The sequence below is a fragment of the Lepidochelys kempii genome, chromosome 8 (genome assembly GCF_965140265.1).
Source record: "Lepidochelys kempii isolate rLepKem1 chromosome 8, rLepKem1.hap2, whole genome shotgun sequence".
Taxonomy (NCBI): domain Eukaryota; kingdom Metazoa; phylum Chordata; order Testudines; family Cheloniidae; genus Lepidochelys; species Lepidochelys kempii.
Window position 1 is genome coordinate 106746785 of NC_133263.1, and position 27185 is coordinate 106773969.

Sequence of the window (27185 nt, forward strand, 5' to 3'; positions counted from 1 at the left end):
TGCCCGCCCCCGGAGATCTGTGCTGCGCAGTGCCTGGCACCGAGTCTGTGCCGACAACACGTCTCCTCTCTGTTTTCCTGACGCGGCAGCCCCAGAACGATGCACGCTGACCAGGACGGTCAGGTTTGCGCACGTTCCATAGTGTTCAGTGCAAGGTGCTTTACATATTAGTAAGTGATAAAAACTCAGTGCGCTCAAAGCCTGGGTATCTCATCCCTGCACACCATGGGAGAGGGGGATTAAAGTTCCTGCCTGCTCCAGGGGAGACGGTCAGACTGCAGAGTCCAGCGGACCAAGTAGGAGGCTGGGAACCAGATATTCCTGAGTTCTAGTCCCAGCCTTGAGGCCAATTCCCATGTGCCATTGGGCAGTCACTTGGCTCCCTGTGACCTTGGTTTCCCATCTGTGAGGTGGGGAGAACACAGAGCTCCATCACGGGCTTGGGGAGGACTGGTTTATGAAATGCTGTGAGGGCCAGTAGTGGATGCTAGAAACCCCCTCCAGGTACCTGTGTCCTTGGCAAGGCTTTCCTTATGGCTCCCCAGGCTGTCAGTCCAACACCTCTCACCAGGCCCAAATTCACATCCAAAGCCCAGCTGTAAGGTCATCACACCCCAAAACACCATGCCACAGGCTCATGAGATGGGAAGGGTAAGGGCTGGAGGAATCACTCCAGGAGAAGCTATCGTAAGTCACAGGATGCTAGCTGGTATCCAGGGCTCCCCTCCCCAACGGTGCCTGCTGCTGTTTCTGGGGACAGGCAGGATGGAAGGAGGGCACACTGGGTCAGCAAGTCAGCTGGGGCCCTGGAAAGAGGGCGATGGTCTGGGGCAACTAACAGAACCGAACATGACAGCAGCTTCTCTGGTTTTCATATCACGCCCATCACCACAGTGTCTGAGCTTGCCTGGAGTAGACTGTGCCCATTCTCATTTAGTGCTGGTAAAGAAGACTACAGCTCCCAGGAAGCAATGCTCCATCACCATCCAAACAATCAGGCATGCTGGGACCTTTAGTCTCCAGAAGCAGCACCTGTCTCTTAGAAGACCCTGTGAACCTTGGCCTAGACTTCAGCAACCTGTGCTCTAGAATCAGCGTCTGCACCAATGCTGGGAATCCCGGCAGTTATGCAGACTCCTGTGGAAGAGCCATAGTTTGATGCAGAGCAACACCTAGCCCACCCAGATCTGTAATTCAGCCCTTCTCCTCCCAGGGAAAATGGGGAGAGGTGCTAAGCAATGAAGCGGGAACGTGACCGATGAGACCCACGTACTCTCCATTTTGTGGGTATCAGCGCCATGGCCTGGAAGATGGCTGCTGCTCAGATACGGCCTAATAAGGGTCAAAGGGCGCTGGAGCCATGGTCCGAGGGGGCCTCTCCCCTACTCCTCGCTGTCTCATGGCTCCGCTCTCCAGAGAGAGTTGCAACCAAGATCAAAGGGGAATCAACACACCTTGGACGTACAAAGCCGCTAGGGACGCAGAGAGAGGAGACAAGCCTACATGAAATATGCTCTTTGGCTGCCCGGAGTCTGTAGTGCAGCCAAGCGGAGCTCTCCCTGGACTGAGCTGAGCCAGTTGTTTCTCAGCCAGGTGTTTCATTCCTCAGACACAGAGGCAACAGGAGAGAAGAAGGGCAGAGCTGCATAGCATCTACTTCCTGAGGGCTCTTCAGAGAGCTGAGAGCTGGCAGCTGCTGCCCCTCAGAGACAGCCCCAGACAGAGCGTCTGTCAAAGCAGGAGTCTGAGGAAGAGCTCATGGGTCAGTGGCAAGGAGCCTCTGAACGGCACCCATGGAGTTCAAGGCCCTGCTCTCCAGTCACTAGAAAGACTAAATGGCTAACCATGTCCCTCTTCTCCAGCCTGAGCCAGCTCAGCATGCAGGCATCTGGGCAGCCTGCAGTGGGATGGACAGGAGCAGTAACATGTATGTAGAGAGCTGGCAGCCCTGACCTCCGGGCCTGTGGGTAAGGCAGGGTAAGAAGTCACCAAGACAGACTAGCACCGCATTGAAACCCTCAAGGCCAAGGCTTCTCTTCCCCTCCCCCAGGCTCTTATGCCCACCTGTGCCATTGACGACATGCCTCCGTCTGCAGCCAGCTCAGTGAGCTAGAATCCAGAGGCTTCCCCTCCACTCTCATACCCAAGGGGACCAGACCACCCCTGTAGGCAAACAGGCTCAAACGACCCGGCCTGCGCAGGGAGTGGGGAATGCCACTCTTACCTCTGGGCATCCGGTTGGGAAATTGCATTGACAATGGCCTCCACAGCCGTGTCGAAGAGCTCTGGGTCCTGCAGGGAGGTGAAGGCTGCCTGGATCAGGTTCTCGCAGTCCATTAGCGGGATCTCCAGCTGCACCCAGCTGGAGAAACACTTCAGCACCTTCTGCTTGATGAAACCGGGGGAGTCCGGCTGCTGCAGCAGCTGCTCCAGCAAAGGGAAGACAGAACCGCACTCCTGGGCCAGTACACTGCGCACCTGCCCCTTGCGGTACTGAGGCAGGCGGCTGGTCTGGAACTCCTCCGGCAGTACTGTCAGCAGTTCCAGGAGTGCCAGGCAGCGTGCCCGTCCATCCACATTGCAGTCCTCCGCCTGGAACATGCGTACCATGTCCGCCACAGCACAGGGCCAGGCCTCAGGCATCATGCTGAGTGCCAGCGAGGCCAGTGCCACACAGAGCCGGGTAAGCACGATCTTGGAGCCACTGGCAAAGCGGGTGATCTGGCTGAAGAGTTGCGACTTGAGGCTCTCATACTGGTCGGCAGGGATGTCGTTCCAGTAGCGGGAGATCTTGATGTGGAGGGCGCTGGCCCCGAAGTACTGGATCTCTGGCACCTTGTCCAGGTTGAGGAGGAGCCAGCTGAAGTGCCATGCCTGGGGTGAGACCTGTGCCTGCATCAGCCATTTCTGAGCCAGGTTCTTGTTCTCAATATTTGGGTCGTAATATAACTGATGGAGTGCCTGGAAGAGAGAGAAGAGCACATTGGAACTGGAGCAGGACTGGGCCATGGCTCACCCCCCGCTCCATGGCCAGTCAACAGCACAAGGGACAGGCCCCATAACCAGCCCTCCAAGCACTTGGTCTCTAGGTCTCCAAAGACACCACCCCACTTCCCAGGTCTTGGATTAGAGCAGCTGGTTTAAGTGACCGGCTTCACTGGACTGTACCACAGCGCATGAGACAGGGGGAGCTGGAGAGACATTACCATTCTCCTTGCATCCCCAGATGCTAAGAACCTTTTCTTCTCTTACACGTCTGCGCTCACCGCTGAGGCCCTTCACTTAGTCTGGATCATGACACTAACAGGCTCAGCTTCATTTCTGACTCATCACTGTCATTTGCTGCTTGTCAAGATCTAGCACAACACCTCCTCCTCAGTTTGGGGCTCACAGGTCACGCCCCCCCACCCCCTCCAGCCTCGAAAACCTATGGAATTCCCATGGGGCTCTTGGGCCTTGGAGAGGAGTAAACCCTCCTGACCAAACCTCCCCACTTCCCAGCATGAGATCAGGCAGCGGGGTGGATATGTTACAGAAAACGGCAGGGTGAAGACATGGTCCAGGGCGTTTGTTTTTAAGGCAGTAGCAGGAAGGGGGATAAAGGAAGAGGTTTACGCAACGAAGGTGTTTTAGACAACATTTGTGGAGGGGGGAAAATAGGAGAGAGTTTCTGAGAGACATACAGGGAGGCTGTTCTGGATGGCAGGAGATGCCCAGGAGAAGGCTCTTGCACCTCCAGTGGGGGCAGGGTGACCAGAGGTCCTGATTTTATAGGGACAGTCCTGATATTTGGGGCTTTTTCTCATATAGGCTCCTATTACCCCCCACCCCATGTCCTGATTTTTCACACTTGCTGTCTGGTCAGCAGAAGAGGCTTGTCCTCAACGAAGAGTGAGCAGTGAAAGGAGGGGTGGGAGGGAGGGAGAGACTTGTCCTGAGAGGCTGGCTGGCTGGCAGAAGCCCATGCAGAGCCTTAAGACTCCAGAGAGCAATTCTGAAATGAAAGCGGTCCCAGCTGGGACTGGAGAGGATGGAGTTTGGGTAAGAAAGCAGACAGCAGGATTCTGGGAGGCTGTGCGTTTCAGTGTGGCTGGAGAACCCTGGAAGGGAAGCAAGAGGGATAGCATGAAACCAGCATTGATTGACTAGAACTCAGCTGCCTGCAGTCAAAAAAAAAATCACTTTCTTTGCTGTCACAGTGCCCTTTGCAAGGCAGAAGCTGTACCAGGCTCGCAGGAGAGGAGCTTCCTCCTGTGCCATCCCAAAGTGTGTGGTCAGGCCAGTCCAAGGGGTCCTGCTGAGTACCTCTATATCAGGGGATTTAAAAAAATCTCACATCAAACTGGAGAACCTGGTGAGTACTCTGCTAAAGGACCATCACATCTGTACAGCACCTGGCACAACGGGACCCAACCTGGTCATGACCTTTAGATGTTACTGCATTACAAGCGTCGAATAATAATCGTTAGGAGATGCCAAAGATAAGGCCGAAGATATAACCCTAATTCTGCCCCTTTGCACGCACCATTATGCATTACATCAGAGTCTGCGATTACTCAATCATACAGTTTCTCAAATAAAATACAAAGGTTTCATGCAGTTTCATCGACAAGCTTGGGTGCAGCAATTTGTAGTACAGTGAACTCCTGTGCGTATGTCAGACAGTGTCCATTAAAGTCATTTAAACGACAAGCGCGCAGGAAACAATTCTTACACAACATTACACATTAAGTACAACATGGCAGACGACTGGTGAAAATGTGCTGGCACAGACAGCCCACCCAACTATGAAGCTAATGCAGGTGCAAGCCCATCCTCTGAGGTGGCAGTGGGTTCTGATTAAAGAATACGTAATACACAGTTGCTGACGAGAGCCTGATCCTGCCACTGGCTCTCAGCATGCAGAGCCTGGTGCTTGCATGGACCCCACCAATTTCAGAGGGGGCTGACCAGCCAGAATCAGCTGCAGGATTGCAGTGTAAACTATTAAAATACTGTACCTGTGTTAGACACAAAAGACCTTGGCACACAGTCTAAATCCACACCTGGCTAGTGCACTGTGACACTGAGAAAAATGTGAGTGCATAAAATGAAAGCTAGGACAAGAGCTCCCTGCTGTGAGGCAAAGGCAAGGCACATGTCTACATTATATTGCGATATTTTGGAAGCAGTGTGCAATCAGGTAATGAGACAATCCAAATGCTGCACACAGGTATGGGGGTAGAGTTAAGGCTGCACTGTTGACTTTGCCATTGGCACTTCCTGACGTTTGAGTGCTTAACCACTCTGAAATCTCCACATAGCATTACACATCTAGCTATAGCAGCTAGGAGCCTCCTGAGAAGCACAGTCCTCACCCAACAATGTGCTACCTGGAGAACCTCACTCCTGTTATGAAACAGAACTTGCATTAAAAAACCAAACAGGAAGGCAGCTAGAGACAAGAAGAGGTGTTTGCGCTGGGGCTTGCTGATTTGGGTTTGATGTGGAGTGTTCTGACTGGCTGCATTTGTGCCCGGAATCTGTCACTGCCTGCAGCATGCCAGTGAGAAATCCAGCTAGCAGACCCACTGGGACAGGCACCGACTGAAATCTGGTCTAATCTGACCCAATTTCTTACACTGGGTGTAGCAGTGCTCTCTCTTTACCCCACCACGTATTACCCAGGGCATGCTGAGCTGGGAGAGCACGCTTCAGGGCGACCTGCGCTCTACAGAATGTCCCCTCAGTGCATGTGCACCCATGCCCCCAGGCAGAGAAGACAAGGTCACTGCGAAGTTCTCATGCCAGGGCTCTTGAGAGGCAAGTGTTGGCACCTGCTGCTGTTTGACTGTCACTCCAGGCTGCTTCAGTCCTGCTGGACCATGGCTTCGGCTCTACAATGAAGTCTCCTGATCACCAGCACAAGCACATTAGTCTGATGCCAGGAAAAGAAAAAGGAACGAAACTCAGAGGGGGGGGGGCAGGGAGGGGTGGATAGAGAGGGAAGTGACAGCTCCAGGGAGGGCTTTGTGGATTCTGCCCCGCCCACTGTTTGTGTGTCTGACACCAGAGCTGGCTTCTCCACAGCTGACCAGGTAACCTTAGACCTTGTAAACAGCCCGGCCGGCCTGGCATGCTCTCGACCAGAGGATGAGGTTTCTCCAACATCTCAGAACTCCGCTGGAGTGAAAGTAAGGTAAGCCTGCTGTCAGCTGGGAGTGTCTCTGCTCTACAATGCTGTGCATTAAGCTTTGGTAAGGTCCTAGCTACCTGCACAGCATAGCAGCCACCTGGGAACTCTGACAAGCCTCCCACTGTGACAGGGCAGGTGCACACTAGAGACAGCTCAGGGCTTTTAATCTGGTTATGTTGGGGGGCAGCGAAAGGAGTAACAAGCAAGCCCCAGGAGCCTGAGTGCCAGCTGATGGCTTTAGAGCTTTCATCCTAGTACTAATATTTTAAGAAGGGAGCATTGGAACCTGCCAGAGACCTAGCATCCCTGGAGCCCTCCCCTCCCTTTCTTCACCTTCTATGAGCTTCTGCACAGAGCAAAAAAAAAATAGCAGTTTGTCTCCCTGACAGCACTCTAGGTAAACAAATAAGAGTGGGGGCTGCCGGCTCACCAGAGATGGGTGCCCAGACAAGACCAGTCAGTGGAGTCGGAGGGCTGATAGGATTCACAGTGCCCTGCAGTAGGGGGTAAGGTACAGAGTCAGGCCTGCACCCCACATACCAGGAACTCACTGTATGTTCTCACACTAGCCTGCTATCCCCCAGGAGCCTCATGAAAGCAAGATGCCGCACCTCAGGGGGTTTATCTGGCTGAACAAACAGAGATAATGCAGGTGCTGGTGCAATGCCTGTGAAGCAGGTCTGGAAGACATCAGGCAGCGAATTCAGGAGCACAGTGCCTGTATGCGAGCCATGGCCCCAGCGACCTAGCACTGGCAGCCCCCACAAAGCAAAGACAGTGGGGGCTGCACTTCTAAAGGACGGCACTGTTGGCTGGCAGAAGCTATCATGCTGCTATGTCCAGAAGGAATCATTCTTGCGTTGTCTCCTGCAGAAGATGCTCCCTTCCCACTGGCCAAAGGCAGACCCACGCAGCCAACATCCTATTCCTGCGTCAGCCCTGCCTACTGCCACCAAGCAACGGAAACCATGGCTACACCAAGTAACCAGAGCTCCAGGCCCCCCAGGAAAGCCAACCACCTTCCCCCCCCCACCCACGACTGGATAGGGATACTCTCTGTTCTGCCTAACGAGAGCAGGCAGTCAAACACAGGGCACAAAATGGAAATTCCCAGCTCATTCCTCATCAAGCACAGTCACTGGGGACAAGCCAGTATCATTTTCTTAGGGCTCCCCATGTACAAGTCCATTCTCTTTCAGACCAAATGGGCAGTCTGCTGCTTCCCGCCAGCCAGGCCCAGCGATCCTGCAGGGTTGCTGGCAGCCAGCACTGCCTCCCCAGGTGAGTGGAAGGTGGGGTGACAAAGGCCTTGCCAATGACGCTGGGTCAATCCTGCAGTAACCACATCGTCCCCTCCCTACACAACACACTGAGGGGCCTCCAGCCAAGCCAGTTACTCCTCAGGCACATCATTCTCAATTCAGCAATGGCAGGTTAGGCCTGGGAGGGCCTGAAGCCTCAGTAGACCATCCCGAGGCGATGGCATTAGGCTTGGCTATTTCTGCGGTGGAGGTGAAGGGGGAGAATAATTACAGCAGCAACAGCCCACCCTATTGCAGCAGCACAGGTAGGATAGGAAAACACCTGCATGGCACAAGTGCATCAGCAGAGCTGCAAGAGAGCGCAGGACCGGAACAGCAGGGAAACTGTGGGTCAGGGACCGAGCAGCCTCGGCAGAGGGCTAATGGTGAGAGGAGCTTCCTCAGCATACGCACACACAGCGCGTCTTTCCAACAGCTTTGTCACTTTCAGGGACAAATTCAGGCAAACACATAAGAGACAGAATTCCCGCTGGCCTCCCTGACAGAGATTCCCCCACCTTGCAACAAGGACGGAACGCAGGACAGGATGCAGCTGGCAGTGAAGGTTCCAGCCCAAGGCCTGCCAGGACAGAGCACCGGAGCTGGGAACTGGACAGCCACGCTGACATCCCACTTATTCAGCTACCAGGGCAAAGGAAGGCACTAAGAACTGTGGCAAAGGTTTGCCCTGGGTGGAGTTTAATCATAGAATCATAGAATATCAGGGTTGGAAGGGACCCCAGAAGGTCATCTAGTCCAACCCCCTGCTCGAAGCAGGACCAATTCCCAGTTAAATCATCCCAGCCAGGGCTTTGTCAAGCCTGACCTTAAAAACCTCTAAGGAAGGAGATTCTACCACCTCTCTAGGTAACGCATTACAGTATTTCACCACCCTCTTAGTGAAAAAGTTTTTCCTAATATCCAATCTAAACCTCCCCCACTGCAACTTGAGACCATTACTCCTCGTTCTGTCATCTGCTACCATTGAGAACAGTCTAGAGCCATCCTCCTTGGAACCCCCTTTCAGGTAGTTGAAAGCAGCTATCAAATCCCCCCTCATTCTTCTCTTCTGCAGGCTAAACAATCCCAGCTCCCTCAGCCTCTCCTCATAACTCATGTGTTCCAGACCCCTAATCATTTTTGTTGCCCTTCGCTGGACTCTCTCCAATTTATCCACATCCTTCTTGAAGTGTGGGGCCCAAAACTGGACACAGTACTCCAGATGAGGCCTCACCAATGTCGAATAGAGGGGAACCATCACGTCCCTCGATCTGCTCGCTATGCCCCTACTTATACATCCCAAAATGCCATTGGCCTTCTTGGCAACAAGGGCACACTGCTGACTCATATCCAGCTTCTCGTCCACTGTCACCCCTAGGTCCTTTTCCGCAGAACTGCTGCCTAGCCATTCAGTTCCTAGTCTGTAGCTGTGCATTGGGTTCTTCCGTCCTAAGTGCAGGACCCTGCACTTATGCTTACTGAACCTCATCAGATTTCTTTTGGCCCAATCCTCCAATTTGTCTAGGTCCTTCTGTATCCTATCCCTCCCCTCCAGCGTAGCTACCACTCCTCCCAGTTTAGTATCATCCGCAAATTTGCTGAGAGTGCAATCCACACCATCCTCCAGATCATTTATGAAGATATTGGACAAAACCGGCCCCAGGACCGACCCTTGGGGCACTCCACTTGATACCGGCTGCCAACTAGACATGGAGCCATTGATCACTACCCATTGAGCCCGACAATCTAGCCAGCTTTCTACCCACCTTATAGTGCATTCTTCCAGCCCATACTTCCTTAACTTGCTGACAAGAATACTGTGGGAGACCGTGTCAAAAGCTTTGCTAAAGTCAAGAAACGATACATCCACTGCTTTCCCTTCATCCACAGAACCAGTAATCTCATCATAAAAGGCGATTAGATTAATCAGGCATGACCTTCCCTTGGTGAATCCATGCTGGCTGTTCCTGATCACTTTCCTCTCATGCAAGTGCTTCAGGATTGATTCTTTGAGGACCTGCTCCATGATTTTTCCAGGGACTGAGGTGAGGCTGACTGGCTAGTAGTTCCCAGGATCCTCCTTCTTCCCTTTTTTAAAGATTGGCACTACATTAGCCTTTTTCCAGTCATCCGGGACTTCCCCGGTTCGCCACGAGTTTTCAAAGATAATGGCCAATGGCTCTGCAATCACAGCAGCCAATTCCTTCAGCACTCTCGGATGCAACTCGTCCGGCCCCATGGACTTGTGCACGTCCAGCTTTTCTAAATAGTCCCTAACCACCTCTATCTCCACAGAGGGCTGGCCATCTCTTCCCCATTTTGTGATGCCCAGCGCAGCAGTCTGGGAGCTGACCTTGTTAGTGAAAACAGAGGCAAAAAAAGCATTGAGTACATTAGCTTTTTCCACATCCTCTGTCACTAGGTTGCCTCCCTCATTCAGTAAGGGGCCCACACATTCCTTGGCTTTCTTCTTGTTGCCAACATACCTGAAGAAACCCTTCTTGTTACTCTTGACATCTCTGGCTAGCTGCAGCTCCAGGTGCGATTTGGCCCTCCTGATAACATTCCTACATGCCCGAGCAATATTTTTATACTCTTCCCTGGTCATATGTCCAACCTTCCACTTCTTGTAAGCTTCTTTTTTATGTTTAAGATCCGCTAGGATTTCACCATTAAGCCAAGCTGGTCGCCTGCCATATTTACTATTCTTTCGACTCATCGAGTTTAAATAAATCTAATATTACTAACTGGGAGCAAAGGAACTTGATGCAATCGTGAATGTCCCAGGACCCTCAAAACACTTCCCCGCAAACACCTGCCCTCACCTCTGGCAAGGCCATACATCCATCTAAGTCATGTCTCCGCTGCTTTGGGAGAAGATGCAGCTCAGGAGATGCTGCTGCTCTCAGCAACACACTGGGAAAGAGAAAGCCCCTCCAAATCCAGCCGTGTGCCTCAGAAGTCTCTGCAGATCTCTCTATTCTGGCATCAGTAAATGGGCAGTAAAATTTTCTGAAGAAAACAGATGCACCTGTCTTTCTATTCCTCAGTCTCCTCATCTGAAGGCAGCCACGGCAACTGTCACAGCATGCAGGTCCAGTATTGCCCTGTCTCAAAGGAGGTGATCAAAACCAAATCTCACTATCCACGGAAAAGACTTGGGGTGTCTGCTCCCCAAAGACCCACTGGGAAGGCTGAGTGGAATTCACGCTGTGACGTTGCACTCCATATGATTTTATAAAAATATGCTAACGAGCGTGAATATAATGTAACTGGAATATGCTTCATGCACAAGGTTTCTTGTAAGGTATCATTACAAAGCTCATAATCTACTGAGTGTGGTCATCCTATTTGTGTAAATGTATCACTCTTGTATCTGAAACTAGAAATATGAAATATAACTCTGAGGGCCTACTGTAGTTATGCAAAGTGTGGGCCATTAATGGTGGTTTGGAATCTTGATAGCTCCCATCAACCAGGATAATTGACTGTAGATGGCTCTGTTTTACTTATAAGTCTTCCCGTACACGTGTTTCAGAGTAGCAGCCAAGTTAGTCTGTATTCGCAAAAGAAAAGGAGTACTTGTGGCACCTCAGAGACTAACCAATTTATTTGAGCATAAGCTTTCGTGAGCTACAGCTCACTTCGTCGGATGCATTCACTATATACGTCTGTCCTGGCAAGTGGGTAATGAAGTCTTACAGTGACATGTGATCATGTCACCTGAACTGGAATCCATCTTTAACCTGGTGTTTTTCCATTGAGAAGAGGGGTGGGAACCCAGAGGGACAAAGGATTCCCACCTTATGCAAAAGATATATAAGTGGGTGGAACAGAACAAATGTGGCGGCCATCATGAGAAATCCCCTAGCTACCACCTGAGCTGGAACAAGGACTGTTCCAGGGGAAAGGATTATGCCCAGACTAGAAAGGTGTCCGGTCTATGAAAGAAACTTATTGAAACACCTCTGAGGGTGAGTTTTTATCTGTATTCAGTTTTATTATTGTACTAGGCTTAGACTTAAGTGTTTTGTTTTATTTTATTTTGCTTGGTAATTCACTTTGTTCTGTCTGTTACTACTTGGAACCACTTAAATCCAACTTTCCATATTTAATAAAATCACTTTTTACTTATTAATTAACCCAGAGTACGTATTAATACCGGGAGGGGGAGGGGGTAGGCAAACAGCTGTGCATATCTCTCTATCAGTGTTATAGAAGGTGAACAATTTGTGAGTTTACCCTGTATAAACATTATACAGGGTAAAATGGATTTATTTGAGGTTTGGACCCCACTGGGAGCTGGGTATCTGAGTGTTAAAGACAGGAACACTTCTTAAGCTGCTTTCAGTTTAAGCCTACAGCTGTTAGGGGACTTGGTTCAGAGCTGGGTCTGGGTTTGCAGCAGGCCTGACGCAGCAGGGAGGGGGGAGTGTTGACCTGGGAATGTGGCAGGGGAGTTTCATCAGGGATGGGAGACCTGAGAGCCTGTAACATGAGCCAGGAGTGGGGGGAGGGCGGAGGTAACACCTCTGCCCAGGAAACTGGACAAAGGCTGCAGGCGAGAGCCTGCTGGGGGGGTTTTGGTTTCAGTTTGGTGCTGGGTGGTGGAACACAGAGAACCCCAAGTCTGGGGTCTAAGCTCCCTGCCCCCCAGAAGGACTTGACTGAGGGGTCCTGGTTGTACCCACAGGCTCTGTTTTAGACTGTGTTCCTATTGTCCAATAAACCTTCTGTTTTACTGGCTGGCTGAGAGTCACGGTAAATCCCAGGAAGAGGGGTGCAGGGCCCGGACTCCCCCACACTCCGTGACAACTGGTGGCAGTGGTGGGATGTACTGCACCCCGTGAACGGCGCTTCCTGCAGTAAGTGACTGGGGAGCAGTAAAACGAAGGGGGATTGACGGGGACCAGGAGTGCTGAAGATTCAGGGAGAGACGGTTTCAGAGGGCGGTTAACCCCGGGAGTGTGTGACCAGAGAGAAGGACTTTTGCAGTAACAGGGTCCCCTGGGGGATTGCACCAAGTGGTCCCAGGGGCAGAGGAGTCTGCAGCTCGACCCTGGCAAAGAGGTGGTGACCTCAAGAAGGACTGGCACATGAGGGGTTCTTCCTGGAAACCGTGGAAAGCTGCATAGGCCTGCGAGTGGCCAGCAGGGAGATGTACGCTAAACGCCTTAAGAGTGACCTGGTGGAGCTGTGCAGGCAGAGGGAGCTGCACGTTGGGAGGTCCACCAAGGAAAAGCTGATTGCCCAGTTGGAGGAGAAGGATCGCTTGGATGACCCGATCCCTGTCCCTGAGGGAAGCCGCCCGGTGGACGCAGCGTGGGCCCTGGGGCCTGACCGGGCTGGGAGGAGTCAGACTGCTGACGAGGACATCCCGAGACCCTTCCTACCTATGCCTAGGGGAGGGGTTGGGGAAGCCCAGTGAATACCGAGGGCACCCTGACTCTGGCAGCCAGCAGGGGATCCTCCCGGCGGAGCTCCCCATCCCTGGAGCGGAGGCAGATGGAATGGGAGAGGGAAATGAAAATGAGGGAGCTGGAGGACCATGAAAAGTGACATCAGCATGAGCAGGAGGAGGAGAAGCAACATCAGCATGAGCTGGAGCTGGCCAGGCTGAGGAGCAGTGGGGCCCTGGCTGCAGTGAGTGAGGGGGGACCCAAGACTGCAAAGAGCTTTGATAAGTGCTTCCTGGCCCAGCGTAAGGAGGGGGAGGACCTAGATAGCTTTCTGACGGCCTTTGAGAATGCCTGCGAGATGCACAGGGTTGACCCTGCAGACAGGCTCCAGTTTCTCAACCCCTTACTGGGCCCCAAAGCTGTGGACGTGTACAGGCGAATGACAGGGGCAGAGGCAGGGAACTACGAACTGTTCAAACAGGCCCTGCTCTGTGAGTTTGGGCTGACCCCTGAGATGTACAGGAAAAGGTTCCAGAGTCAGCGTAAAACGCCTGAGGTCACCTACCTACAACTGGCCAACCGAATGCAGGGATATGCTCGCAAGTGGACAGCTGGGGCCCGAGCTAAAGAGGACCTGCTTGACCTAATCGTACTGGAGCAACTGTATGAACAGTGCCCTTCCGACCTGAGGCTGTGGTTGGTGGACAAAAAGCTAGAGAAACCCCAGCACGCAGGGCAGCTGGCCGACGAGTTTGTGAACAGTCGGTCACGGGGCAGCAGGGAGGAGTCCCAAAAGAACAGGACCCCCCACGATGCAGAGAGAGAGTCAGCATGGGACCTCACAGTGGGGAAATATGGAGAACCCCCTTCCCCAAGGGGAACACCTGGCGTGAGGACCATCCGACCCGCTCAAGGGGACCAACGTGACATGAGCTGCTATCACTGTGGCCAGAGAGGCCACATACGGACCCCAGTGCCCCAGGCTCAGGGACAGACTGAGCAGACCCAACCTACCCACAGTTAACTGGGTAGGGACCCAGCTCGATGAGGGGCAGACGGCCCAGGCAAGGGGGACTGCCAGCTTACCACCTGCTCAGGAGGGAAGAGTACCCCAGGCCAGCTCCACCCCATCCCTTCCCCAGCCGCTGAGTTCCAGGCCGAGTTGCAGAAAGATCCCTCCTTGTGGAAGCTCAGGGACCTGGCCGACCTCAGTGTGGGACAGACCATGAGAAGAGGTTGCCAGGAGAGGTTCCTGTGGGAGAAGGGGCTCCCCGAAGGGAAGTGGAGTCCTGTGGGATCAGGAGGCAGCTGGTGGTCCCCCAGAAGTATCGCCGAGTGGGGTTCCCCAAGGAAGTCTTGACAGACCAAGGCTCCAACTTCATGTTGGCCCTGCTCCGGTGCTTGTGGGAGAAATGGGGGGTCTGGCACAACTGGACCTCAGCCTATCATCCCCAGTCCAATGGGCTGGTGGAAAGGTTCAATGAGAAGCTAAAGATGATGCTGAAAACCTTTATGAACCAGCACCCGCAGGACTGGGACAAGGACTTACCTCACCTGCTGTTCGTGTACAGGGAGGTACCCCAGGTACCGGATTTTTGCCTTTCGAACTGTTATATGGAAGGAGGGTAAGGGGCCCCCTGGACCTGATGAGAGACAAACGTGAGGGGAAGGCCGCTCCCGATGGAAAGTCAGTGGTGCAGTATGTCCTGATCTTCCGAGAGAGACTTGCTGAACTCATGGGCCTGGCCAGGGAGAATCTGGCCAGAGCCCAGAAGAAGCAGAAGGTCTGGTATGACCACACGGCGCAGGCCCACACCTATGCCACCAGGGATCAGATGATGGTTTTCATCCCCGCGAGAAAAAACTAACTACAGGCCGCCTGGGAAGGTCCTTTCAAGGTTGTCAAGCAGCTACATGAGGTAAACTATGTGGTGGAGTTGTCTAACCGGGTGCACCACCGCCGGGTATACCATGTGAATATGATGAAGCCATATTATGCCAGGGGGAATGTGGTGTTGGCCGTGTGTGGACAGTGGGAGGAGCAGGGAGATGACCCTTTGGTAAATATATTCCCTGAGACCAGGGCTGGCTCCCTCCTGGAAACAATTCCCCTCTCGGATCAGCTAACCCCTGCCCAGCAAGCTGAGATCAGGAGGGTGCTGCATCCGTACCGACAGCTGTTTTCCAACCAGCCTGGACGCACTAATCTGACTGTCCACCGGGTGCAGACAGGGTCGCACCCGCCGATAAGATGCTCCCCCTTCCGAGTCACAGGGAAAACTGCTCAGGACCTGGAAAGAGAGGTCCGGGACATGCTGGCTTTGGGGGTGATCCAACCATCTGCCAGCCCTTGGGCCTCGCTGGTGATGCTGGTCCCCAAAAAGGATGGGTCGGTCCGGTTCTGTGTGGTCTATCGGAAGCTCAGTGCCATCACTGTATCTGATGCCTACCCCATGCCCAGGCCTGATGAGCTCCTAGACAAATTGGGAGGAGCTCGATACCTTACCACCATGGACCTTACAAAGGGCTACTGGCAAGTGCCGCTGGATGCAGATGCCCGGCTGAAATCGGCCTTTATCACCCCTCTGGGGCTCTATGAGTTCCTGACCCTGCCTTTCGGCCTCAAGGGAGCACTGGCCACCTTCCAGCGCCTGGTGGATCAGCTCCTGAGGGGGGTGGAGAGTTTTGCCGTGGCGTATATTGATGACATCTGTGTCTTTAGCCAGACCTGGGAGGACCATGTGTCCCAGGTTAGACAAGTGCTGGACAGACTCCAGGGGGCTGGGCTGACTGTAAAAGCGGAGAAGTGCAAGGTGGGGATGGCTGAAGTATCTTACCTGGGCCATCGGGTGGGGAGCGGCCGCCTAAAGCCGGAACCAGCCAAGGTGGAGGTGATCAGAGGCTGGCCCGCTCCCCACACCAAAAAGCAGGTCCAAGCTTTTATTGGGTTGACAGGATACTATTGAAGGTTTGTGCCCCGCTTTAGCGCCATAGCCACCCCCATCACTGAGCTATGCAAGAAGGGGAAGCCAGAGAAGGTCGTCTGGACCGAGCAGTGCCAGGAGGCTTTGCGGATGCTGAAGGAGGCTCTGGTCAGTGACCCAGTTCTGGCAAACCCAGACTTTGACAAGCCCTTTGTGGTGTTCACCGACACCTCAGACATGGGATGGGGGTGGTGCTAATGCAGGAGGATGAAAAGGGGGAGACACACCCCATCGTGTACCTGAGCAAGAAGTTGCTACCCCGGGAGCAGAACTACGCAGCCATCAAGGAGGAATGCCTGGCCATGGTGTGGACCCTTAAGAAACTAGAGCCATATCTCTTCAGACGACACTTCACCGTGTACACCGACCACTCTCCCCTGACCTGGCTACACCAGATGAAAGGAGCCAACGCCAAACTCCTGAGGTGGAGCCTGCTCCTGCAGGATTAGGACATGGACGTGGTCCACATGAAGGGAAGTGCCAACCTGATAGTGGATGCGCTGTCCTGGAGAGGGGGCCCTGAACTTCCCCAGGTCACTAGTGAGAGTGACCCCGCTCAGTTCAGTGTTGAAGGGGGGAGAGATGTGATGCAGCACGGACGGGGGAGTGTTGACGTGGGAATGTGGCAGGGGAGTTTCACTGGGGATGGGAGACCTGAGAGCCTGTCACTTGAGCCAGGAGTGGGGAGGTAACACCCCTGCCCGGGAAACTGCATAAAGGCTGCAGGCGAGAACCTGCTGGGGGGGGGGGGGGGGTGCCCTGCTCAAACCAGGCAGGGCACTCAAGTCCCAAGCTGGGAGGGCAGGGAAAGCAGGGGCAGAAGTAGTCTCTGCACATCAGTTGGCAGCCCCAAGGGGGTTTCTGTGACCAACCTGTCACATACACAGCCCTATAAATGCGCACCATAGTGTGTCAGAGAGGGCACATCAGCAAAATGATCCAGCACTGCAAAGGGGGAAAGGCAGGGAAGCAAAGTGCAGGATGCAGAAAGGAGATCAGCCACAGCTCCAGCAGAAAGGGAGTAGGTGCAACTGGGGTTTCCATAGAAGCCTGGATATTGAATCATCCAGGAAAGTTGTGGGCTTTTCTTTGTTTTCAAAGGTGCGAGGTATTTGGGGCAGATGAAATACATCTAAAGCAGGGAAAGAGAGGTTTAGCCTCCTTTCCCTGTCCCCCAGCTGCAGTGCTGGATACTGCAGATCTCAACCCAGCGAGGACCAAAAGGCAAGACAAGAGTCCTACAATTCAGCCTGCTGACTCTGCTTTCACATGGAGGTGTGGCCAGCAGAGTCAGGTATCAGCATGCAATAATCCAGCTAGACCAGAGAGGAGGCCATACTGCAGGGTGGTGTATGCCTCCCTCCCAGAAACGAGGCTGGTGCCATCGGGGCAGCCCTGCCTTGGGCAAGACCCAATGCCTCTGCCTACCTGCCTACGCACAGGCTATGCCTCAGGAAGCAGGCCCTGGGGACTGGCTGGCGTTCTTGGCTTGTTGAGCCCTTCCTGTCACCAAGCCGACTCTTCCACCTGCGCGAGCTCAGCCTCATTCACCAGCAGGTGTGAGGGGAAGGGGAAGCCAGCCCAGGCCCCCTGGGAGCGCACAGCAGCCAGGACTGACTGATGCATGCGCGGCCACCCCGGCTTGCACTCGTTTAAGTAATTTGGCTTTTAAAGTGATTTAACTTAAACCAGTGCAGCTTCTCCCTGTAAAGCCTGGCTTAAGAAAGCAATGAAGTTCTAGAGCCCAGGAGCTGGGAGACCCTCTGACAGCAAGGAAAACCTTCCTGAGCCTCATCAGCTAGAGATGGGGGCCTCTCCCCTCCCGTCTGCCAGGAAGGAGCTCAGCACTGAGAGACCACAGCAAGATTATGGGCTGCACATTTCAATATGGTTCCAAAGAGCTCTCCCAGGCACCTGGGGTGGGTGTAGTCCTTGGCACTGTCTTGGGAACCAATAGCATTACCTGCTGCTTAGCTGTTTGCAGTGAGCTTTCAGGATAAACCAACGGCGCCAGCAGGAGGGTGAAAGGGAGACCTGGCCAAGCCCATGGCTGCCGTGCCTAGGAAAACCTCACAGCCCCACCTTGCCCACCAGTTTTCTCTCTCTTTGGCAGTTTCATGCAAGCAAAAGGTGCTGGATTCACACACTATAGAGCCTGTATATCCACAGAGCAAGTGCAGCACAGACCGCAAGTGCACCTGCCCCCTATACAGGCAAAAGAAGATTCCCGACTTATCCTTGGGCTCTACTGAGACACCAGTAAAGTGTTTAAATTGCAGCCATTTGTCTGGATGGAGGCCGCACCATCAACACTCAGTGTATAATAACGTTCCACCATTATTCGGGGCTGGCTTAGATCAAGTGGCCTGGAGCTGAAAGGCTCCATAATCCACTCCCAATTCCCTTAAACCATTCATATTCCAAGCACCAGTGTTTGCATTAACCTGACCCAGATGGGAGTCAGAACCTCACATTTCTAGTCCTGTCAGATGTCATTACTAGAGCTGCCATAAAACTCAAACGGCAGAGAAAACCCAGCCCAGTAGGAGCGCTGTCTATTTGTTAGACTCAACAGACAAAGCTGCTCCCCCAGTAGCCCTCCCAGGAGTCCAGCCCCCAGCAAGACCCAATTTCTTACTTAGTTTGTCTCAGAATAGTCCAAAACCCTGCTCTGGAAAAGCAGAGATGCAGGAGATTTTCCTGCTGTCACTGCAAAGGGCTTTTGAACCCCAGGGCTTTGCTTACACTGCACTAAGTGATTCCAGCCCCATGTCTCTAGAGCTGCCTTTAATTCTTATTGATGCCCAATCTGGGCAGTGACTCATTCTACTGGGGCTCTGCCCCCGAAACCCCACTCCCACCAACAGGGCCACACCCCCAAATTGTGAAGCCCCTCATCCAGAACAGCTCCCCAGCAGTTCTGAGCCCATCCAGCACGGAGCTGCAGCTACAGGAAAGCACAATATTGAGATTGCCAGGCCTGCAAAGGGAAAGGCTCAGGCAGGCTGGGGGAAGGGAAGCTGCAGATCCGAGTGAGCACATTTACCTACTCCGAGATTGCAGGGAGCCTCATTCCAGAGCAGCATGGAGAGCTCCATTTCTGCACACCAGCAACTCACCCAGCACATGCCAGGCTAATCACCACCCGGAGTGCCACTGACCTTTCAGAGAGCCAACATTTGTTCTATTGTTGGCGCAAACAAAAGAGCCATCTCTGTCTGCGTGCGCCCTTGGGGGAAAATTCAGGAGCAGAATGATCCAGTAGACTAAAACGTATGCAGATTAGACTGCAGAGCTCCGCGTTTATAGAACACTTTGCAGAGATTCACTAATCCTCACTACCAGCCCCACACCCTTCCCAGGGGCATTGTCCCCACTTTGTAGATCCGTGGACTTGGGACAGCCCAGGCAGAGGTGATGAGATTCACCCAAGGCACAAAGGATGGCAGTGTCGGAGATGGGATTAGAGTCCTGACCAAGGCCACCTACTAAGCAGAGGAGTAAGCCTTCCAGACATAGACCCGGGACAAACATGAATGAGGTGCCCTCGAGCGAGCCCAGGGGCAACGCCTTGGTGAGAAAACCAATATCTGTTTTTTCTGAGAAAGGGGAGGATACTGGGATTCCCACTGGCTGTCTCTGGAGCTTGTTACTGGATCCATCTGTTGAGCAGCCCCTGGAGAGTGCATGTCTAATCCATTTTAAGCTCACCCATCCCACAGATACGGCTGTGAAAGAGAACCTCTGTCTCCCACCCCTCACCCCTCAAACCAAGCCCCAGAGCCGTTTGGCTACTGTAAGGAAAGTTCTCTGCTACTCTGCCTTCGCCAGCAGTCATTTGTGTGTTGTCCTCAACTCCATGGTTAACTTAAATGCCTGGCTGGCCTTGATACTGGTCAGAGCTTTTCCAGAAGCAGCAGGAGCATGCTCACTGGATTCTAGATAGCATCAGTGCAACAGACTCGTTCATTTTACTCTGCCACTGCTTAGGAAGGCCTTGAGCACTAGCAGAGGCACTGCAGCTGGCTGCAGGCTGAGGCAGATCTCACCTTATCAATCACACCCTGAAAGCGCTTCACAATTGTAAGAGCTAGAAACAGGTTGATTTTCTGACAACGAAAGCTAAGTTCTGCAGACACTGCTGGTGTAGGATCCTCTCGCTCACCAGAGGCAAGTAGACAAGTGGGGTGCTCAAGCCCCAAACAGAGCCATATTCCCCCCCACCTTGGGTCCTTGTAACAATGTCCTGAAGAACATTTGTGCACTGGGCCACTCAGCTCCCACTTCCTGTCCTTCATTTTTTACCATGTTTAATTTGTCTCAGACAGCAACAACAGACAGGTCAGCGTCACCTTCTGGCTCTCTAGCTCCAGACAATGGTTAAGCCAGTAGCCTGCAGGGGCAAATACCAAATATTACCTACTACCTGAATGACTCTGTACACTCTCGCTGTGCTCATGGCTAGTGTATAATTGTTACAAACAACTGCAGTCTCTCAGGGACAGAGCAGCCACCACACCCAATCAAACCCATGGTCCAGCTATGCCAGTGTCCTGTCTCCACAAGTGGTCAGGACCAGATGGTTCAGCAGAACGCACAAGAAACCACCCACTGGGCAATTAGGGAATGACCTGACTGCTTGGCACCTCCCACAACACATACACACTTCCCATCAGTAAAGCTGTATTTATGGATCCTCTATTATCCATATGCACGTCCAATAGTTTTTCTTAATCCTACTAAGCTCCTGATCTCAACGACCCCTTGTAGCAATGAGTTCCACAAGTTAATTACATAAACAACTATTTCTTTTGCTTAATTTTCCATTTGTCATCTTTCAGTGGAATTGGCTGACTCTTGTTCTCGTGGCAGATGGCCACCATCTCTAGCCCAGTCATCACTTATTATACCCTCTACCACATCCCCTTTAGAACTGCTCTCTTTGTATGGAAGCTTTTCCTTGCCTGTAATCATTATTTTGCCTTATAGAAGGTTGTAAGATTTCCCTCTTTCATGTATTTGTCCAGTGCTTGACACAATGCTTGACACTGCCCCCCACTGCTGGGGGTCTCCAGGCTCTAGTGTGATCCACAACCCTGAAGGAGGACATGTGCAACCAGAACCCTCTTTTCACTGATATTGTAGAACATTCTTAACAATATTTCTATTCTGTTGAAAAGCCTTTTTAAAAACATAACTGTGGTCTAAAGCTAACTGCCAGTGTCCTTTTGTTTCTAAAGCAGGAGAGAGATTATTAATTATTCTCTACATTACCATAGCATCCAGGTGCCCGAGTAATGGACCAGGAGCCCACTGTGCTAGGCACTATACAAATACAGGGCTTGGATACCTGGGTTCTACTCCCAGCTCTGGCGTTGTATAGCCTGAGGCCAGTCGCATCACCATCTCTCTCTATTTATACAGGATTCACCTTCTCTGCAGAGAGACTGATGATTAATTCACGTTTATAAAGTGCTTTATCATCATCAGATGAAGTGTCCTGTACAAGGAGGACTATGTTACTACAGAGGGAATTTGGGGGTCAGGGTGGACCACAAGTTAAATGTGAGTCAACAGTGTAACATGGTTGCAAAAAAAGCAAACCTCATGCTGGGATGTATTAGGAGTCTTGTAAGCCAGACAAAAAAAGTCATTTTTCCACTCTACTCTGCACTGATGAGGCCTCAGCTGGAGTATTGTGTCCAGTTCTGGGCACCACATTTCAGGAAAGATGTGGACAAAAGTAGAGAAAGTCCACAGAAGAGCAACAAAAATGATTAAAGGTCTAGAAAACATGACCTATGAGGGAAGATTGAAACAACTGGGTTTGTTTAGTCTGCAGAAAAGACGACTGCAGGGGGTCGGTGGAGGGGGGGGAAAGACGTGATAACAGTTTCAAGTACATAAAAGGTTGTTACAAGGAAGGGGGAAAATTGTTCTCCTTAACCTCTGAGGATAGGACATGAAGCAACAAGCTTAAATTGCAGCAAGGGAGGTTTAGGTTGGACATAAGGAAAAACTTGCTAACTGTCAAGGTGGTTAAGCACTGGAATAAATTGACTAGGGAGGTTGTGGAATCTCCACTGTCAGAGATTTTTAAGAGCAGGCTAGACAAACACCTGTCAGGGATGGTCTAGATAATACTTAGTCCTACCTTGAGTTCAGGGGACTGGTCTAGACCTCTCAAGGTCTCTTCCAGTCCTACGATTCTAAGACTATACACAGAAGTCTGCTCATCTGACCCTCTGTAGCCAAGGGAGTGGCAGGCTAACAAGGTTGTTTTCTTGATAACCCACTGGGCTGCTGCATAACGAACTGACCATTACCGCACACAAATACTATAGCAACCGACACGATAGAAGTGCGTATTATAGTTACCCACCACCCCAAGAACGGCATGAATCTGGCGACACCGGAGTAGGGTTTGCAGCACATGGATCACCCAGTTGGCCACAAGACCTATTCCTCAAAAAAAAACAGAGGACCGGGTGGGAACTGCAGGAGGTGGTGAAAGTAACTAGCTCGTGGCCCCTTGGCCTATTTGCAAGAAATGCTAGGAGCCTCCCTGGGAGAACAGCATCATCAGTTAAAACACACACCAATGTCATGAGCAAGCGGGCACTGCTGCTCCATGGGGCAGAAGAGGAGAGGAGCTTTCTGCTCAAAGAGCTGCTGGGCCGTGGGGAGAGTTGTGGTGCTCACGCCAGTGACTAGAGCACAGGACTGGGAGTCAGAACTCCTGGGAGGGGTTTGTTTTGTTGAATTTGGGGTTTGAAGAGAGAAATTAAAAGTTTAAATAACTTGCATCTCTCAGCAAAACACTAGACGCCCAAATTCTACCCCTAGCTTTGCCACTGATCTCTGGCATATCACTTGACTGCTCTGGGCCTGGATCTCCTCCTCTGTGAAATGGGGAGAATGCTCCTGACCTACTTCACAGGTTGCACTATGAGGTTTTCTCAAATTCTCCCACCACAGCAGCTCCCCAGGGCAGACCAGCCACATGTCCACTAACCCTGCTCAAAAGACAGTGACATTTTAAAAGACACCTGACCAATGTCTGCATTCCAATTTCCATCATTGTGATCACAATTAGTGTGGCACCAGCAGGGACTTCTGGGCCCCGATTTCCCTCGCAGAGACAAGGCCTTAGGGGGCCTCAGAGATGTGCACTGGAAGGATGTAGATGCTGAATCTTTTACTGAGAGGGCCTTTCTCCAGAACGTTATGATGACAACACCTCCCCCCCCACCCCGGGTCTGTTGCTGAAGGCTGGTTCTTGTAGTGTCATTTCACTGGCATGCCAGACAGCATCTGAATGTCCAATGTACAAAACAAGCAGGGGAAGAAACACACCTTCCAGCCCTTCATGTCCATCAGCAAGAAAGGCCACAAGCCCACGTTCTTTGTCCCCTTTGCGGGTCACCTTTAAGGGCTGTCTCCAAAGAGGGCCCTGGGGGTCACAGCCCGAGGGAAGGCCAGTGGGGAGTGGCACGGTGAGGCAAACAGGCAGGAGCAAACCACCGCGGCTGGGTGAAACCCGCTGACCTGCACCAGCTCTTGTCACTGACCCCAACAGCAGCACACCCCTTGGTGGAGGCAAAAACCAAAGAAAAACCCAGTCTGGCTGCTCCACAGGGATGCCAGCCGCCCTGGCGAGGCTCCTCCACACTGACGCGCAGTCACCCCGTGGGGAGCAGAGTCCCCCTGCTGCTAGCTCAGCCACCAGCTGCGACAGCTGGGCAAAGCACGGCACCGGCAGGCTGTGCACCAGCCCTGGCACCCAGGCCAAGCCCCGGCTGCCAAGGGGGGGGGGCGATGCCCCAGGGCAGGGGGGCCCCAGCCGGGATGCCCAGAGCAGTCACTGTGCTGGGGCAGGTGATGCTCCAGGGCGGGGGGCCAGGACAGTTGCAGCGCTGGGGGCGTGGGGGAAGCGATGCCCCGGGGAGCCCAGGGCACAGCCAGGGGGCAGTCACAGCACAGGGGGAAGAGGCAGCGGGGGGGCAGACACAGCACGGGGGGGGCGGGTGATCCTGGGGGTGGGGGCAGACACAGCGGGGGGCAGACACAGTGGGCGATCCCGGCGGGGACAGACACAGCGGGGGGGGCGGGCGATCCGGGGGGGGGCAGACACAGCGGGCGATCCCGGGGGGGGGCCAGACACAGCGGGGGGGCGGGCGATCCCGGGGGGGGGCCAGACACAGCGGGGGGGCGGGCGATCCCGGGGGGGGCCAGACACAGCGGGGGGGGGCGGGCGATCGCGGGGGGGGGCCAGACACAGCGGGGGGGGGCGGGCGATCGCGGGGGGGGCCAGACACAGCGGGGGGGGGCGGGCGATCGCGGGGGGGGGCCAGACACAGCGGGGGGGGGGCGGGCGATCGCGGGGGGGGGCCAGACACAGCGGGGGGGGGCGGGCGATCGCGGGGGGGGGCCAGACACAGCGGGGGGGGGGCGGGCGATCGCGGGGGGGGGCCAGACACCGCGGGGGGGGCGGGCGATCGCGGGGGGGGGGCAGACAATCCCGGGGGGGGCGGGCGATCCCGGGGGGGGCCAGACAATCCCGGGGGGGGCCAGACACAGCGGGGGGGGCGGGCGATCCCGGGGGGGCCAGACACAGCGGGGGGGGGGGCGGGCGATCCCGGGGGGGCCAGACACAGCGGGGGGGGGCGGGCGATCCCGGGGGGGCCAGACACAGCGGGGGGGGGGCGGGCGATCCCGGGGGGGGCCAGACACAGCGGGGGGGGGGCGGGCGATCCCGGGGGGGGCCAGACACAGCGGGGGGGGGGCGGGCGATCCCGGGGGGGGCCAGACACAGCGGGGGGGGGGCGGGCGATCCCGGGGTGGGCTAGACACAGCGGGGGGGGGGCGGGCGATCCGGGGGGGGCCAGACACAGCGGGGGGGGCCAGACACAGCGGGGGGGGCGGGCGATCCCGGGGGGGCCAGACACAGCGGGGGGGGGGCGGGCGATCCCGGGGGGGGCCAGACACAGCGGGGGGGGGCGGGCAATCCCGGGGGGGGCCAGACACAGCGGGGGGGGGCGGGCGATCCCAGGGTGGGCTAGACACAGCGGGGGGGGGCGGGCGATCCCGGGGGGGGCCAGACACAGCGGGGGGGGGCGGGCGATCCCGGGGGGGGCCAGACACAGCGGGGGGGGGCGGGCGATCCCGGGGGGGGCTAGACACAGCGGGGGGGGGCGGGCGATCCCGGGGGGGGCTAGACACAGCGGGGGGGGGCGGGCGATCCGGGGGGGGGCCAGACACAGCGGGGGGGGGGCGGGCGATCCCGGGGGGGGGCCAGACACAGCGGGGGGGGGGGTGCGGGCGATCGCGGGGGGGGGCCAGACACAGCGGGGGGGGCGGGCGATCGCGGGGGGGGGGGCCAGACACAGCGGGGGGGGGCGGGCGATCGCGGGGGGGGGCCAGACACAGCGGGGGGGGGCGGGCGATCCCGGGGGGGGGCCAGACACAGCGGGGGGCGGGCGATCCCGGGGGGGCCAGACACAGCGGGGGGGCGGGCGATCCCGGGGGGGGGCCAGACACAGCGGGGGGGCGGGCGATCCCGGGGGGGCAGACACAGCGGGGGGGGCGGGCGATCCCGGGGGGGCAGACACAGCGGGGGGGGCGGGCGATCCCGGGGGGGCAGACACAGCGGGGGGGGCGGGCGATCCCGGGGGGGCAGACACAGCGGGGGGGGCGGGCGATCCCGGGGGGGGCCAGACACAGCGGGGGGGGGCGGGCGATCCCGGGGGGGCAGACACAGCGGGGGGGGCGGGCGATCCCGGGGGGGCCAGACACAGCGGGGGGACGGGCGATCCCGGGGGGGGCCAGACACAGCGGGGGGGCGGGCGATCCCGGGGGGGGCCAGACACAGCGGGGGGGGCGGGCGATCCCGGGGGGGCAGACACAGCGGGGGGGGCGGGCGATCCCGGGGGGGCAGACACAGCGGGGGGGGCGGGCGATCCCGGGGGGGGCCAGACACAGCGGGGGGGGCGGGCGATCCCGGGGGGGCCAGACACAGCGGGGGGGGCGGGCGATCCCGGGGGGGCCAGACACAGCGGGGGGGCGGGCGATCCCGGGGGGGCCAGACACAGCGGGGGGGCGGGCGATCCCGGGGGGGGCCAGACACAGCGGGGGGGGCGGGCGATCCCGGGGGGGGCCAGACACAGCGGGGGGGGCGGGCGATCCCGGGGGGGCAGACACAGCGGGGGGGGGCGGGCGATCCCGGGGGGGCCAGACACAGCGGGGGGGGGCGGGCGATCCCGGGGGGGCAGACACAGCGGGGGGGGCGGGCGATCCCGGGGGGGCCAGACACAGCGGGGGGGCCAGACACAGCGGGGGGGGGGCGGGCGATCCCGGGGGGCAGACACAGCGGGGGGGGCGGGCGATCCCGGGGGGGCAGACACAGCGGGGGGGCGGGCGATCCCGGGGGCCAGACACAGCGGGGGGGGCGGGCGATCCCGGGGGGGGCCAGACACAGCGGGGGGGCGGGCGATCCCGGGGGGCCAGACACAGCGGGGGGGCGGGCGATCCCGGGGGGGGCCAGACACAGCGGGGGGGCGGGCGATCCCGGGGGGGCAGACACAGCGGGGGGGGCGGGCGATCCCGGGGGGGCAGACACAGCGGGGGGGCGGGCGATCCGGGGGGGGCCAGACACAGCGGGGGGGCGGGCGATCCCGGGGGGGGCCGGGCCCCGCCCCGCTCACCTGCTCCACGTTCTCCACCGTGAAGTCCAGGCTCTGCGGCGCCGCCGGCCCCCGTCGCTCCATCGCTGCGCGGGGGGGCTGCGGGGGCTCGCGCTGCCGGCGCCTCAGCGGCCCAGCGCGGGGGGGCCCGGCGGGGGCGGCATGGCGGGGGGGCGCGAGGCGCCGCGGGGGGGGGCTGTCCGTCCGTCCGTCCGCCTGTCCGCGCCCTCAGTCAGCCGCGAGCGGGCGCGCGGCGGGGCGCTGGCGCGGGCGCGCGCGGCGGGGGGCAGGGCGCGTGCGCGAGGGGGGCGGGTCCGAGGCCTGCGGGCGCCGCGCTCGCGCCCCGGCGCTGCTGCCCTGGCTGCCTGACAGCGGCGCCGGGCGGGGGCCTCGCCGGAGGGGTCTGCCCGCCGCGCTGCCGGCCCGGCCCGGCCCGGCCGGCCCGCCGCCTCGCCTCGCCTCGCCGGCTGCCACAGAACCAGAACCGGACCCGGCCCTCGCTCTTGCCGCCGCCAGCCCCGGCACCTCTCCCCGCAGGCGCAGCCCGGCCGGCCGCAATGAGGACCCCGAGCCGCGATGCATCTTGGGCGTTGTAGTTCCCGGCCGCTCCGGCGCCCCCTGGCGGCCAGAGGGGAACGGCGTGC

General features: G+C 56.4%; 1 protein-coding gene across 5 annotated transcripts in view; it reads right to left on the reverse strand.

The window, feature by feature from the left end:
• IPO13 (importin 13) overlaps window positions 1-26867 on the reverse strand; it is a 68760-nt gene extending 41893 nt beyond the window's left edge. For 2 of the 5 annotated variants that reach the window (XR_012160517.1, XR_012160516.1), the window contains exons 1-2: window positions 26563-26867; window positions 2225-2961 (exon numbers count right to left, since the gene is read on the reverse strand). Coding sequence is in view for 3 of the 5 variants with exons in the window: in XM_073357966.1 (XP_073214067.1) it covers window positions 2225-2961; window positions 26563-26625 (800 nt within the window). In the remaining 2 variants the exon portion in view is untranslated. The remainder of the gene's footprint in view (window positions 1-2224; window positions 2962-26562) is intronic. The other 3 variants (XM_073357966.1, XM_073357967.1, XM_073357968.1) reach the window with 3 other exon arrangements.
• Between the last annotated feature and the right edge of the window lie 318 nt (window positions 26868-27185).